General features: G+C 43.9%; 2 protein-coding genes across 6 annotated transcripts; one reads left to right on the forward strand and one right to left on the reverse strand.

The window, feature by feature from the left end:
• Nucleotides 1–427: 427 nt before the first annotated feature.
• On the forward strand, nt 428–10,333 carry LOC117150567. Its single transcript, XM_033317518.1, has 6 exons — nt 428–1,161; nt 8,227–8,724; nt 8,810–9,004; nt 9,070–9,201; nt 9,268–9,523; nt 9,581–10,333. The coding sequence occupies exons 2-6, from the start codon at nt 8,380–8,382 to the stop codon at nt 9,772–9,774; spliced, it is 1,122 nt and encodes a 373-aa protein (XP_033173409.1). The 5' UTR covers nt 428–1,161; nt 8,227–8,379; the 3' UTR covers nt 9,775–10,333.
• Nucleotides 10,334–11,343: 1,010 nt separating this feature from the next.
• Nucleotides 11,344–15,416, reverse strand: LOC117145421 (39S ribosomal protein L13, mitochondrial). 5 transcript variants are annotated; one of them, XM_033311069.1, is made up of 6 exons: nt 15,305–15,414; nt 15,120–15,243; nt 13,345–13,571; nt 13,094–13,242; nt 12,321–13,026; nt 11,344–12,255 (listed from the first exon to the last, which is right to left on the reverse strand). In XM_033311069.1, the coding sequence occupies exons 1-6, from the start codon at nt 15,326–15,328 to the stop codon at nt 11,431–11,433; spliced, it is 2,055 nt and encodes a 684-aa protein (XP_033166960.1). In that variant the 5' UTR covers nt 15,329–15,414; the 3' UTR covers nt 11,344–11,430. The 5 variants fall into 5 exon arrangements, with proteins under 5 accessions (XP_033166960.1, XP_033166976.1, XP_033166968.1 ...); XM_033311085.1 differs by lacking the exons at nt 15,120–15,243; nt 15,305–15,414 and adding an exon at nt 13,726–13,858; XM_033311077.1 differs by lacking the exons at nt 15,120–15,243; nt 15,305–15,414 and adding an exon at nt 13,708–13,858.
• Between the last annotated feature and the right edge of the window lie 477 nt (nt 15,417–15,893).

Raw genomic sequence — 15,893 nt, forward strand, 5'->3', positions numbered from 1 at the left:
CGAATTATAAGATTTAAGTAGTATTAGATTAGTATTATAAGATTTAGTTGAAGAAAATGTGTGCAGAAAATAAAAATATTAACAAATTAAACCAATGCTTAAAGATTATTAACATCATGCTCGAAACATATTAAATTTAATATTTTATTAAATATATTAAAGCTGATTTCTGATGAAAAAATATATTGACTAGAAAATTAAATTAGCTGATATACACATGAAAAACTGATGATAAAATAATTGTTAATAAATTGTTGTATATCATTTTGCGTCGGTATTGGTTTCTCTCTGAGCTGGTTCCGTGAACTTTTGTCGCCTCTGCAAAGGATGAGTCTCTCTCTGAGGCGCTCTCTCTCTCTTTCTCTCTGGCCTTTACTTTCTCTCCTTTCTCAGTTTCCATTTGGGGCTCTGGAGCTCAGTCGTTTGCTGGCTTTCAACGCTGTCGGTTCGTTGGTTTTCCGGACATTCCCCGCTCTCGTTCCTGTGTTGGTGTCGCGTTCTTTCGACGTTCGTTCTGCTGCTTTGCATTCACACGCCCCCCGACCAGCCACGCCCCCTCCCATCCGCCCCAATAATATCTGCGACGTGCGACTGTGTGAGTGTTTTAGCAAATGTTGAAAGGCAGTGGAAACGGCAGCGGAGGCAGCATGGCCCAAATGGTTGGGCGAGGGGCAAGGGGCGCGGTGGTTGGCAAATGAAAAGCCCGTGGAAAGCCGTGCATACTGAGTAATGATTTTCGTGCGAGTGTGTGAAAATGAAAATTGTTTTGCTGCGCGTGTTAAATAAAAACGACAAAGAGTATAATAGTACAACTCAAAATAAAAAAATAAAGCTGAAATTTTGCAGAGAAACAAAACCTGGAAGTCACAAATAAAATGGCAGCTTCCCGTTTCTTACACACACAGTCGAAGGGAAAACTGAAAGCTGATTTTGGCCCATGAATGAACTGATATTGAGTTTGGCAGAAGAGGAAGACCATCACCACCACCCCCGCCACCCACTCACACAAACACCATCACATACGTGCACACAGATGTGCACACATAAGAACACAAGCAATTTTCTAAAGATTTTGCTGGCCAAAAAATAAAGCAAGCAGAAACGTGCCGCGCATTCGGAGGAGAAAAAGTATAAAAATACATACAGCTGGGAAATAAATAGGTGGGTCAAGTGTAAATTTATTTAACTAGTTGTATACACGAACACTCCACCCCCTCCCCGTCAGCCCACCAAATAAGCCACCCAACTCCCACGCAAAAATCGTAGCATGCTTTCCAGCGTTTGCCCTTCGCTTGCCCACAAAAAATATATCTCTGTTCGAGTGTGTGTGTGTGTGTGTGTGCGTGTGATGTAGTTGCCTCCTTCCTGTTGTTGTTGCTGGCGCTGCGTGTTGTACATAAAAATAAATTATGGCCATGCCCCTAAAAATAGCAGCAGGAATTACAAGGAGCAAGGATCGCTCGGCTCCTGCAGCAGCATAAATCATTATGTAGCCAAATGTCAATATAACACTTTTGGCCACACACACACACAGTCGCAGAAAAAGGATACTATGAGAGCGGACTATCCGAGGACGTGTATGTGTGCGAGCTAGCCTGTGTGTGTTGGTGCAAGGTTCACCATCTGAATTGGTTCAATTGAACCAAGTTCACTGCTAAATACAACAAGAATTAGTAGTCCTTCAGGAAAAGTTTGAATTTGGATACAAATTAACGAAAATCTAACGGGGTTTCAATCGTATTATTGCTTGCTTTCAATCAGAAATCTTTTAAATATAGCACATTCATCAGTGTCGTTCTGCCCATTTTATTACAAAATCTGTTTACGAATAATAGTAAGAAATCATACGCTTTACCTATGTATATAATTGATACCTAATTACCTCGAGTAATAAACGCGAACAGTTATTAATAACTAGGTACTTTACCAGAATTTGGCTCGTAGAAGGAAATTACTATAATTAACCTCAGTTAGTTATTATTTATTAGGCTCGACAAATCTTCAAGCTTGATTTAATGCTATTTAATACTTCCAAAATTAATAGCATTGATTTATATTACATTTGGTTTCCAGCTATTTATTTGGTAAATATCAAACCCAAAACCTGTTATATTCAGTTCTAAATACTGAGTGTTTTGAATCTCACACGTTCACACTCACACAAACGCACTGATTCACAGGAAGTGACAACAGGGAAAAGCCAGCAAGAAGAAGAGATGGGGAACTGGGAGGGGTGGGGGTAGAGAAGAGGAAGCAGATAGGAAACTTTGTCTGTGAAAAACTCAGTCTGCAGCTATTTCACTTCCTTGAAATCCTTTGGCAGCCACAACAATAACTGCGGTGGCTCTCTCGCTCTTCCGCTCTCTTCTGCTCTCTGCCTGCTTTTCCATCTCAGCGCTCTCACCAGTTTTCCCTCCACGCAGGCGCCTTTCAGCAGCCTCAACTCGTCTTTCAGTTTTTTCCGTGTTTCTGGCTTGGCTCATTTGTTTATTTTTAGTTTGCTGTCATAGAACCTCATCTTATCCCACCCACACTTGCATATGACTTCTGTGTGTGCGTATGTGGCTGCAATTAAATGGCCGTTAGACGCTTTGGGCCTTATTAATATGCCGAGATATGTGCAAAAGTTCTTAGTTGGCCAAGTCTTCTAATCCTTTACCTTCCAGTGCGCCCCCTTGACTTTTCGCTTTGCTGGAAATTTTTAAAAATGAAACTGGTTCAAGGTCGGCGAAACGAGGTTGTTGCACCGACCGTTTACGGCCAAAAGGGAACGGGCCAAGGGATAATTAAATACTGACCATAAATCATCCGTTTGTGAAGCGCTCAATACATCGATGTGCCCCAATTATTTATGACAAATTCTTAAGGTTAAAGTGAGTTTAGGTGTAAACTTAAAGTATATATTTGAAATATTTAAATGGAATAAAAATAATGATGATCAAAAAGGATTTTCCCATAGTAGTAGCTTTATGAATAAATAATGTTCAAATTAAGTAACCTTTTCCTTTTCCACCCAAACTCATTTTAAAATGTCCGCCTTATAGAATGCAAACTGTAGTTGATAGCTAGCAGAGTCGGTCAGCATTTGGGGTCAGTCCGCATTTAATAGCTGTGTTTACGCAGCGGAGAAAAGCGGCTAGGAAAATCCCAACAAAAGTGAAAACGGCGGGAGGGGTGGGTTGAAATCCAGGGGAGGTGGCGGTGCGGGGTCTGGAGACCCCTCGCGTGCTGCAACGTCCATGAAATGACAAGGCCTTCTTGCCTTTTTATGGAGCTCACGTGTCAGGGGACGCCCCGAAAAGCCCAGGTAAAATGGTTTAGTGACGAAGTGGGATGGCGGGTTGTTCATTTCAGGAATCTCATAAACACATGATATGCTCAACAGACACCCACACTCAAACACACGCACACTCGCACAAATTATATATAAATGCTGTGGGGCGCAGATGGTTAAGTATCCCTGTAGGAGCTTACGTAATCCCGAAGCGTGAGCCCTAATCACTTTCAGCTTAGGTTTTGTGGATGAGAGGCAAGCGGGACACCGCTGAAGTGGAGTTTATGCAGGAGTTTTGTTTGGACGATCATGAGTAGTCACGAAAACGGAATCCCTTTCCCGACAATGAACACCTTCTAATTGAAAATTAAGCTGGCCATGGTTCTGCATTAATTGAGTCAAGTGCTTTGTTTAAGCTCATAAAACACAAATAATTTAAGTGAAATGGGAGTCTGTAAAGCCCTTTTAATATAATAACTATTAAACATCAATTGAATGCACCATTTATTTGGCGGATTTCCTATTTTGAACCTAATAGAATAAGGAAACTCGGCTGAAAAAATCCACTTCCTGAAAACCCTCGCCTCGCATTTGGAATTCCGAACACTGCCGACCGGCAAACATTTCATTTCTCCTGTGATTTGGCGTGCCATTACCGTTCGTCACGTGCTCGCACCACTGCGCCACCCCACCACCCAAGTCCACCCACTTGCCGTCCGTTCCACTCCACATGCCAGACTGGAATCCCTGGAGTCGGGACCCGCATCCAGGACTCGTTGTCCTTTTTTGTGTGGCCTGCCAGCCTGGCGTTGCCTTAATTATCCTGGCATTGGTAATTATGCGACACAAAACAGAAGTGGGGCCATACATTAAGCAGCAGTTTAAAGAGGCAGCTAGGAAATGGGAAAAGCAATAGGAAAGAATGTTCCATTCACTTCCTTTCTGACAAATGAATCCGAGAGGTGAAAAACTAGGATATTCTATGATTAAGTACAGCATTGCCAATGATAATTAACCAGTTATTATAATCATTTTGATACAATAAGAGTATAAGTGCATTTCCTGAAAAGTGTGTTGCTTTTAATTGAAAGTCGCTGTAGGGTGTCGCGAACCGGAAACGGAAGTCGGCAGGCGACAGGTGCCAGGCACCTCACCTCTCACCTTTTCCATTTCTCCATTTTCCCAAGCCAACTCCCCTCCCCTGATGAAATATTCATTTGTAATCGATAATTCCGCAAAAGTGCAAACATAGAGAAACATGCGGCGGCATAATAAGTAGGAAAAGGTCCCAGTTTTCCGCTTTTCCCTCAGTTTCCCCTGCATTACCAGCCGCATTGAATGCCGCCACGAATCGAGGACGATAGTCAACTTGTCTGCACCAAAAATAAAGACGAAAGCATGAAAAAATTCCAATAATTTTAGCAAAAGTGTATACGCAGTTCAAAGTGGCTCGAGGACCGTCCGACTTTTGCCCAATGGCATGTTTTATTGTTACAGATCAATATGGCCGATAAGTTTTCCTGGATGTCCTGGCTACGTTTCATATACACACACACTTTATTTATTGTGCATGTAGTATCTCTTTCTGCTGAATCTAGTTTAAAATTCAAAAAGTTTTCGATTGGCCTAAAGCAAATTGTATTTCTTATTCTTCATATGACTCTTTATTTCGTTTAAATGATATTATTGTACCCAATTGCCAATACTAACTAATTTAAGCGGGCTTATTTTTAAATTAAACGATTTATTAAAATGGGCTTTATGGAAGCTTAAATCGTTATCTGGTTAAGCAAATACTTTTCATTTACTAAATTTGAGTTTATTTATTTTACTCCTGACCACAACGAAATCAACCGCATTTCAACTGCCTTCAATGCATTGACAAATCATAATGGTAATCTATATTAAAGCCAAATTGCCGTACAGCGGGCCCAAAGGACATCGGGCGACCGAGCGAGCCCATTAAAAATTCTATTAAAAGTTATTTACGGCAAGTTTGGTCCATTGAATGCCACCACGTTGCACACGGCCTGTCCGCCATTATGTGTCTTTGTGTTTGGGGAGGCACTCAACTCAAACAAAAAGCAACAAGAACCCAAAGCATTGTCTATGCACGTTCATAAATAAGAAATGCAGTCGAGCCCACGTCGAGTGTCCAACCCTTGCAGCCCACCCCTATATCTCTTCCATGGAGCCCCCTAGTCGGCTCCACTCGGGTCTCAACGCCAATTCCAATCCCCTTCATTGACAATAAATTTGCATACACAGCACTTGCACTTCCTGCGGACTTTGGCTTGAAATGGGTGGCGAAAGTTGGAGCCCAACAGGAAGCCCAGTCAGTTTACATGCAGATCAGCCTAATTGATTTCGGATGAAGCACTGGCAAAAACGTTCATTTCTGGTGCAAGTACGGAGCTTTAAGGCCCATCTAGTTGCACAGAGTTTGAGAAAATGGGGCCTTAAATGGGGTTATTTAGCTTCGCATAGATTAAATATTTATTCATTAAATAAACATTTAAATGAACACCAATACCAATAGCACTGCAAAGCTATCCTATAAAAGCATAGCCACGTTTAAATGTGTTTTAAATCCAACCCGATTGCATATCTAGCTCAAATTCAATTCGAATGGCCATTTATTAATTGAATTTCAGCGAGTTTGTGTTAAATCAATATTTATTATTTGCAATTTGATTATGCGTGATAAAAAGAGGAAAACACGTATGGCCTGAAACGTGTCTGATTAATTGCGTAAAGTTGTCTAATTAATTTCTTTCTGTGTGTGAAATTATGCGTTTGGTTGTGTGATAAAAGCTGGAAAAAGAGGGGCTGCAGGCGAAGAGTTTAATGCCTCTCCATCGATGGGCAAATTGGTTAAGATAGGGCATGTCCTCTGCGAGAGAGATGTGCCGACAAGGACTCTCATTAGGTCCTTCAGCAGCGTAGGGAGATTATGTGCACCGATAATAGACAAAGATAAGAGCGTGGATAGGGGCGTGGATAGGTGGGTGGATGGCGGGAGTGGGGCAGGGCCTGCAAGCCCAAACCGGAGGCTGAGGCCGTTCGGGCCACCAAAACTGGAGCAAGGACAACCCGAACAGTGCCACCAACAAATACTTCACAAAAACCCGAGAGAGCGAGAAAAAGAACGGCAGGATATTTGGACAGAAAGAGAGAGAACCAATTGTTACATTGCCTGTCCTACTCACAGATGTGTATGTCTGTGCCTTTGCCTGTGTCTGTGTGTGTGCCATTCTGACCCCCATCCTTGGCTCTTCCTGTCCAGCTGCACTACTCGTGTCCTGCTGTGCGGAGTCCTTGCGCTGCTAAAACAACAGACAAAACAGTGGGGAAAGCAGCAGGACATCTGACAACAAGGAGCATAAGCTACCTTCAGCTGTGTCCTGATTATGACAGCTCAAGGAAAATGCGGCCGGACAGCTGAAAATTGTTGAAATTCTCCACGGAGTTGGGCTTTTATGATGCTTGCACATTTACACATTCCTCATGTCTGTGTTAATTGCCAAAGTAATAGTCTGTGTGTGTGTGTGAGTGGCACAAAAAATGCTCCTCAAAATTTCATTGCATTCAGCCAAGGGCAAGGGAAAATCCAGAGTGTTGATGTCGAGATGGGAAAATGAAAAAGCGAGGAGATCGGGAAAAGGGGGCCACACAAAACCAATTCAATTTAATTTCCAGTTGGCAGCCACATCATCTGGTACGTAGACTATCGAAGCGTCGCATCAGATGCAATTAAAAATAATAAATGCAGAAACCATCCAGGTACTCCAGCAGGGAATTTGTCTGATTAATGGTTGAGCGAAATATTTGCACGGGAATTAAAAGAATGATAAGTCAGTCTTACAAAAGGGGATTTCGTGGAATCAGATGTGAATTACAAATAAGTATTTAAATAAAAGCATTTATACATATTTGTTTTGCTATTTACAAGTCTGTGCCCATCTACCCATTGCCATGCTAAGCTTTTCCATTCATTTCAAGTGCAGAAACCCTCCCATTCATTGCCTACATCATTGTGATTTACATTTTTTGCTACTTTCATATCACACCATACGGCTACCCTTCTGCTTCGCTAAAGCTCCTCATTGCTTCTCATTTTCCCATAAACAAATTTCCGCGGAAACTTGTCGCCTGCCGCAGCCAGGAAAAGCGTATTCAGACTGGCAGCACCCAGGGGGATTTCCCGCGCCGCGTTTCCACAGCGGCCCACATGGCGTATGAGTGACAGCCAGGCAACGGCGACGTCAAAGTCGTCGACGACTCATATCAAATTACCGTTATGGTTATGCACAGGCGGTTGAAATGGTGGCGGTGGGGAGGTGTCTAGGGGTGGTGTCAGATGGAGGGGCCGAGGGGACAGGACATCTAATGAGCGCCGAGGGCCAGCAACTTGGCAGTTATCAATTTCTATAGCATAGCAAATGGAGCGGAGCGTTCAAAACTCATTTTGTTTCGTTTTGCCTCTCAACGCATGTGGATGAATTAAAAACAGGGCGGAGCGCTATAGCCGAGTTTATAGACTATCAGATACCCGTTACGCATGGAGGTGGGGATGCGACGGAGAAATTTATACATTTTATTGGCTTAGGAAACTGGTAAGAAAAATACTGATATCAAAATATCAAAACAGAGATACGAGGTCAAATCCTGATCTCTAGATCAAAATAAGTTGGTCGCCTTTCCACCATTTACATACTTTCAATGAATCTAGTATACCCTTTTTCTTCAAGACTGACGAGTATTATAAAGGAATCTTATAAAACCAGAAATAATTACATACAATTTATTCAAGAGCTACGTATTTGTTGATAAGTGAAAAAAAGTGCTTGGAAAAAGTAATTCTATGATTGGGTGGGTATTTTAAGAAAACAATGAAGACAAGCTGAGGATTCTTAAAAATAATAATAAAAATCTTATTAATATCTTTGCAGCTACCAAAGGAGGGAGGAAAACAGACAAGAGAGAGAGTGAACGGAACAGAGAGAGAGAGAGAGAGAGAGAGAAAGATAGAAGAAGACGTGGGCGCAGTTTTTGAGAGTTGAGGGGCAACCATCGGTGATGTGGGACACATCCCGCCACGGGCAATGCAACAACCCCAACGTTATATACCGTCTGTATCTGATCTATATGGCACGGACGAGATAGAACTGCTGCTGGACGAGATTCGGGAGCTGGAGCTGGAGCCGGTCTGCTGTCAGCTGGACGATGAGCAGGACTTTGAAATAGCTGGCAGCAGGGCCGGCGAGCTCTCCCACTCGCACTCGCACTCGCTGTCCTTGGAATCCCCCCTCGGAACCTGCACCTCCTGGGACTCCCATGCCAACTACAAGCAGAGGGGCGGCCACACCCCCCTGCCCTGGGGCGTCGCCCTCCACTGTGATCCGCAACACTTGAAATCGCCTACAGGGATTGTGCGCATACTATTGGTGGTAAGTGGTGGTGGTAAGGATGGTGGACCCATCCTGCTCCTGGGCATAAATGCTAACAAGAAACCTACCTCCTTCTATCTACCAGTTATCCTCGGCCGCCTGCCTGGCCTGCGAATGCTCCGCGGGCACCGTACAGGTGGGCCTCTTTCTACTGCCACTCATCGGACGCCTGAGGCTGATGGTCTTCTGCGCGCTCTTTTCGCTACTCATCACGTGTCTCATGCTCTTTCTGGATATATCGCATATAGCCCTCATGTTCCCATTCAACTGGACAAAAGTGGTGGGTACAAAATGTGATAGTGGTGCAGTAATGCGCATATAAAATGTGGCAATCTTTTCGCGCAGAATACGTGGATGTACCTGAGTGTTGGTTTGATATTTATTTTGAGCTCCACGCTGCTTGTCCACATGGTGCTATATGCGACTGAATACACATGGGTATCCAAGCACTCCAAGGACACGCTTCTGGCCACTGGGGTAAGATCGAAACGCCCATTGAGATAGCCTTAGCAACCAGCACTGGTTTCTTCCGCTTTCCAATAGATAATTGGCTATCTGTGCGCCCTGGAGGCATTTCTTCTGTCGGGCATCGCATCCTGGCCGTGGAGTCAGTACCGCCAGGTTCCCGACGATGCCAGCGAATTGTTCATCGAGGATCGCGAGATGACGCCGATGAGTCCCATTAATTGTAGCACCGATCTGCAGGCGGCGCCATATCATCACAATGGCAACGCGACCACGTCGGATCTGTATAACCAACAACAACAATCGTCCTATAATCAAAAGCCTTATATACCTGGTAAGGAATCTACATAGCTGCTTCTATTGTGGGTGATGTAACATGTCTGCTTTCCAGCCAAACGACCCAATGAGCTCAACAATCAGCGTCCAGCATTGGGTCACACACAAACCGCACGGTCGAAACCCAATCAGCGCTATCGAGAGGGCTACCACTATCACACATCCCGCCAGAGTCCCACTTTCGTGCTGGGCGATGATCAGGGTGCCGGTCCATCCACGTCCCGTTCCAATGATAACTCTAGTGCGTGATAGTTCTTAATGCCTCAGCCAGACGAAGGACACAGCAGGGAGAACTTGGCCAGGCGTCCGAGGAGGGGAATAGTTACAGAGATCTCTAAGCCATTAAATTCGGGAAAATCAATTGGAAGCATGTTGCAGCACTTTGGTCGATGTAGAAAGTGAACGAACACAACGGACAAAATTGTTAATTAGTTTAAAACCACACGCGAAACTCGTCGGAATTAGAAGTTGAGACACCAAGAGAGAAAATATTTAAGCAGCCGAGCAAAGCAAACAATAATAAATTTAATATATATTGTGTGTGTATGTGTACTACGAGCCGAGAGAGAAATTTAAAGAATTTAAGCCACGAGAAATTTGAAACGCAGATCAACGTGATCTACGCCCATTTGATTAGTTATACGAACACCAACACCCTTGAAATTGGCCAATGTCGAGCTATAACTAAAAAGGATATTAAATTGGTAACTATACGGTATCAAGGTAACGCGCGAAAATTGCAAGCAAAATTGAAGATTAGAATTGGAAGATTACAAAGAGCATGGACATGGAAATCAACTTGTTATAAACGTAGTTTTGCTTATTTTTTAATAAAAACAAATAATTCAAGAAAAACGAAATCACTTGTTCTTTTTACAAAACAAATCTATTCATCCTGGGTTTAAATGTGTTCAATGGCCGCCATGCCAGTAGGCATCACAAGGGGATCAACCACCTGGTGGTACGCGCCGTAATTGTGACACACTGCTGGAAGTGCAACTACACTCTCCACGTGAGGGCGGTTGGAAACAGGCTCTTAGTTAGGTCATGAGCTGGAAACTCTTAAAATTTCCACATATCCAGCCCGGACTAAGGTGTCATTCAACCCGTGCCGAGAGTCTGCCAGGCTGGGGGCCCGGGAAACAACAACTAGCTCTCGCTAACGGAGAGTCCGGGCCTGGTCTGGTTAGCCTTACCCGGGTACTGCGGATCTCTGCCCGGGTGGACCGCTTATTTCTCTGCAACTCGTAGGAACAATGAAAAATAGACCCAAAAATGTTAAAATACCGCAGGCCTTGACTGCGGGAAATGTCGCAAGACAGTTCCAGGACCGTCTCCTTGACGGGGAGCGGCCTACTTCGGTGGTAACACCAAAGTGCGGGGCTTACTGAAGTCTCTAGAGGAAGAGAAACGTCTGTCCTTCTGGAAACACCTACCAGGACTTAGGCAGTCCTCCGTGAATATAACCATAAAAGGTTCAACACACGGGAAAAACACCGTGCGCATTTGGACTGGCCAGCCACTTTACAGCCATTTGCACAAAATTGGCATTGCAGACAGTGAACTCTGACGCTTCTGCTGCATGGAGGAGGAGAGCTCTGCACATATTATATGTGATTGCAGGGCGCTTGCCATCAAGAGGAACAGACTCCTGGGCATGTATGTAGTCCCACGGAAAACAATTGAAGCCCTGAACACCAATAAAATTTTCGCATTTATACAGTGCATTGGACTTCAGGGGGATCTTTGAGTCATGAAGGGGTAGTACAATAGATCCGACTGGGTCGCAGTACAACTCCCACTTAATAATAATAAATGTTTTCAAATGTGACAATCAAATCATTGTAATGCAACAAGGTTATTGTACAATTTATATCTTCGGAAATGCATGCAACAGGCTTAAATTTACTTCAGTCCCAGGTCCTTTTCGATTGTGTGCGAGCAGACGGCCATCATCTGATCCTTGACGTTGGCGAAGTTGCGAATAGCAGCGGGCTTGGCCTCTGGCCAACCAGCCAGATCGCGGTAGATGGGGCGACAGAACTTCATGCGGAAGTTGGAGTTGGCAAACTCGAGGATCTCATCCAGACGTTTTATTAAGCGAGCACGGATAATCAAGCGATTCAGGCGGAAGCGAACCTCAGCGTTCTTCGAACTCTTCAAGTTGTATGTGGATTCCAGTAGGTTAATTTTGCTTTCGTTCAAATCGACAATGTCCTTGCTCTCGATCAGTTTGCCCAGGAAGTCAATGAGCTGGTGAATAGAAATGGTCTTTTTGATCTCCGCACTGTCAGCCAATTCAGCGACGCTCTTGGAGCTCCAGAGACTGGCCAATTCCTTTGTCACATTTGCGAGGGATTCATCGAAGTTCGGAATGACTGGTGGCATTCCCTCGGATTTCAGCCACAAATCCCAGTCGACGGCACTCAGCTTATCCTTCTTGTCAGTGTCGATGAAGTAGTCATATAAAGCACTCTGAAAATCTTTCGTCTCAATCGACTTGTAGGCGTATTTTTTCAGATAGTCCCTGAGGAAAGGCTCAAAAACGGTTGGTCCGCCAAACAAGTCCTCCAAGTAGCGCAGGAACGTGGAGCCCTTGATGTAAGGCACTGAAGAGAAGGCATCGTCGGGTCCACAGTTGGATAGATCCACCACCAGCTTAGTCAGCTCGGGTGTCTTGTTGAGCTGAGTGCGGATGCACTCCTGCAGATCCGTGAGATTGCTGAGCATCTAGGAAGAGTGATGGAAATTGTTGAAGGCTTGTAACTTAACTGCAACTCAAGTGATATGCTTACTTTAAAGTCCAGCTCCTTGGCGCCCTGCATTCTTCCCACGATCTTGGACTCCACAAACACAGTGAAGCCCTCGTTCAACCAGAAATGCTCGAAGTTCTTGTTGGTCACCAGATTTCCAGTCCAGCTGTGGGCGATCTCGTGAGCCACAACGTCGGCCAGAGACTTATCACCGGCCAAAAGAGTGGGAGTTACGAAGGTGAGGCATGGATTTTCCATGCCTCCAAAGGGGAATGATGGAGGCATCACCAGAAGATCGTACTGCTTCCAGACATATGGACCGCACAACTCAGAGGCAGTCTTCAGCATGGTGGCTGTTTCGGAAAACTCCTCGGCGCAGGCATCCACGATGGCTTCCTCAGCCCAGACACTGGAGTTCTCCCCCAGCGGGCGGGAAACCAATTTGCCAATGGCAATGGCCACCAGATAAGCGGGAATGGGAACCTCCTGCTTGAACAGCGTCTTTCCCGGTTCCTTCTTATCGATAAGGGCGCTCATCAGAGCCGTGAGCTCGCTGGGATGCTCCACTGTGGCATCGTAGGTAAACTTAACAGCTGGGGTGTCTTGGCAGGGAATAACCGAGCGAGCGTGGATCGCCTGGCATTGGGAGAACATATAGGGATGCTCCTTGCCCAAAGTCTGGGTGGGATTCAGCCACTGCAACCCACTGGCGCTGCTTGAAGTCTCGTAATCGATGCGAACGTTAAGGCTAGATAGGAGTGTTTTAGATTATTAATGGCGCTTATAGATAAGATTATCTATAGCCGTGGTCTTACCTCCCCTTAGCCGTTCCAGATGGCAACTCCAGCGTTAGCTTCTGGCCAATATCATCGACGGCATCGCTGATAAAGAAGTTGATTGGGAGCTCACTGCCTCCGGCCAGCAGCGTGGCATTGGTTACATTGATGTCGCGCACATCCAAGAGCTAGGTCACATGTAATGTAAATGGGTAAATAGGAACATTCTAGGGAATGAATCTCTTCCAGCAATCTAATGGTGGATCGATTGCGATTCAACAAGTACTCACAATCTTGTCCAGATTGGCAGTCAGCACCTTGAAGCGATGGAGCACGCTTCCTTGGATTTTGGTGGCTCCAAAGTCGACCTTCCAGTTTAGAGCACTGTGCTCCGTAGTGATCAAATCGGGCTGCGAGTAAGAACTGGGATCCACGACTCCTAAGCGACCCATGTTGCGTTTTTGTACCTGGTAAATCGGGAGTAGTTTGTGTGAAGTGCACAAGCCGCGAGTGGAGACTGAAAAAGAGTAAGAAATATTTGAAAATTGTTAACTTTCTGCGATAGTGCTATCGTATGCCATAAAAATGGGCACAGATAAGCAAAAGCTGTGGTTAAATTCTAACAGCTGCTGTTGGTGATTTTAGATATTTACGTTAAGTGATGACCGCACTTTTTATATAGTATATTTATTAACGCACGCTTAAATGATTCGTGGGCGGCGTCAATAGATATGGGTGCAAAATGAAGCAGATACAAATGAGATGAATAAATTGCAATTCACTGCCACACAGCCGGTAAATTATAGGGCTGTCGAGGTTCGCAAAGTGATGCACACAACAATCTATTATTTATGAAATAAACCAAGCAGCTTGCCGAACTAAATACGTTATTTCCAGTGCCAAGTTACTTTCTTTAAATTTTTGCTATTCTGACTTAAATCGTAAAGGCTATAAAAATTAACCTGAAGCTTAGCTGCCTGGCATCCCTTTTCGCAGTATTACCAGATCAAAAAAATCGCATGCTTTTCGATTATTGAAGTCGGCTTATTGATACCGTGTAATAAATAATAAAATATAAAATTTGCATATAGAAAATCACAAATTAACAGCATACAGTAAAACTTCAATCAGCTTTTTCCATGTTTTGTATTTATCTTAATTACAATGATTTCCTAGCAGCATATCAACGCAAGATGTAGTCCTTGGGATAATCCATAATGTTGGGGAAGTTCTCCAGCGTTTCCTTGTCGATATGATCCAGTCGCTGGGGAATAGAGCGCGGCGTGCGGATTTGATTCGTGACGTTCTGCAGGATTTCCTCTGGCACCTGATCGTCGGCGAACAGGTGCAGTCTTTGCATGGTGTGCCTGCGCTGCAGATTTCCGCGCATCGAGTTGTACACGGCCTTCTTCATCACCATCGTGGGATCCTTCTCGTGCAGCTGCCACGCCAGGGTCCACGAAGCGCCGCCAGGGTATCCGGTGTGGTGGAAGTAAACCCTCTTCACCCACTCGTCGCCGGGCAGGGCGATTTCCCGCGTGTTGATCAGCACCACATGATCTCCGCAGTCATCTGGAAAATTACATGTACGGTTTTTATTGGATGGCCGTTGGGGATTACTTGCTTAACCTAAAAGTACAATAATCACTGGTCAAAAAGGTATAGAATACCTGAATCGTCATTCAGTTGCGTTCCAAACAGTAGTTTAAGTTTAAGCAGAGGAAGTAACTACATATTATTGGCGAGCATTTAGTAGATCTTTATGAGTGTGAGGATTTGTAAGTAAACATATTTGTTTAAGGATTAACCTTTTCAATAATTGGTATGTTCGCCATTATTACTGAACTAATACTACTATTTGAATCGCAGCCTGAATGGTCAAATAATTACCGTTTTCGAATTGGAATTTATTTGTTTTCATTTTTTACTTGCAGCAGCAACAAAAACAACAACTAAGAAAACACGCCGGTGATGTAATGACACCGAAATGCCCAAAAAACGGGCTTAACTCAAACGCCGTCGAGATGGAAACTAAACAAAAACTGCACCGACGGATAATACTTACTCATTGGGTGGTAAATGGGCTTCTGGAGGCCCATTAAATGCGATTTAACCAGTTTTGCCGACTCGAATGGATTCTGCCAGGTGCAATCGTAAATGTGCCAAGTGCGCGCGAACGTTGCCCATTGCTAAATTCGGAGGAAATTGAATGATTACCTATTGCACTTTGAGGGTAATGAGCTTACGCACCTGCACACGCTTCGCAATGGACATTTTGTGTGATTTTTAATTAAGTAATTTAACTTTAGCGAAAATAAATAATTTCTCAGCTGGCAGACAGTGTGACCAAGGTATGAAGCTCGAAAAATATCGATTAACACTGCGATAATAATGGCTAAACAATACCATAACAAACATTTATTCGATAGCAAAGGTCCCACCCATGGAAGCAGTAGAAGCATATTCCAATTGGATTCATATTACACATTCCCGTGACTCAAACCGCACGTAAGCAGTGAAGCAAATTGTGTAAGCAGGAACACCTTTTAGCATTGCAAGCAGTGTTTCACGTAATTCAAAAATGATTTCTTTTACAATATTTCCTTTAAAAATAAAACATGGTATTTTTGTTATTTTTCGTCTTGTTTTTTTGTGGTTTTATTTTCGTTTGTAATTTCATTTAAACATTTTCTATAGTTACTAAAATTACTTATGTACTGTTTATTATTAATATTAGTTAAATATTATTGAAAATACATTAGTTGTTTTACGAAACAGTTCATAAACATCCTTGGTACACTTCGTCATTTCTTTCTGCTTTTCCGCTACCGGATTTGTT

Source organism: Drosophila mauritiana, chromosome 2L (assembly GCF_004382145.1).
Source record: "Drosophila mauritiana strain mau12 chromosome 2L, ASM438214v1, whole genome shotgun sequence".
Classification (NCBI taxonomy): Eukaryota; Metazoa; Arthropoda; class Insecta; order Diptera; family Drosophilidae; genus Drosophila; species Drosophila mauritiana.

Coding starts and splice junctions, on each gene's coding strand:
- LOC117150567 (XM_033317518.1), top strand. CDS start 8,380: ATGCAACAACCCCAACGTTATATACCGTCTGTATCTGATCTATATGGC. Junction 8,725..8,809: donor TTGTGCGCATACTATTGGTG/GTAAGTGGTGGT, acceptor TCTATCTACCAG/TTATCCTCGGCCGCCTGCCT. Junction 9,524..9,580: donor TCAAAAGCCTTATATACCTG/GTAAGGAATCTA, acceptor TCTGCTTTCCAG/CCAAACGACCCAATGAGCTC.
- LOC117145421 (XM_033311069.1), bottom strand. CDS start 15,328: ATGTCCATTGCGAAGCGTGTGCAG. Junction 15,244..15,304: donor CCATTGCGAAGCGTGTGCAG/GTGCGTAAGCTC, acceptor CTCCGAATTTAG/CAATGGGCAACGTTCGCGCG. Junction 13,243..13,344: donor CTGCCAATCTGGACAAGATT/GTGAGTACTTGT, acceptor CATGTGACCTAG/CTCTTGGATGTGCGCGACAT.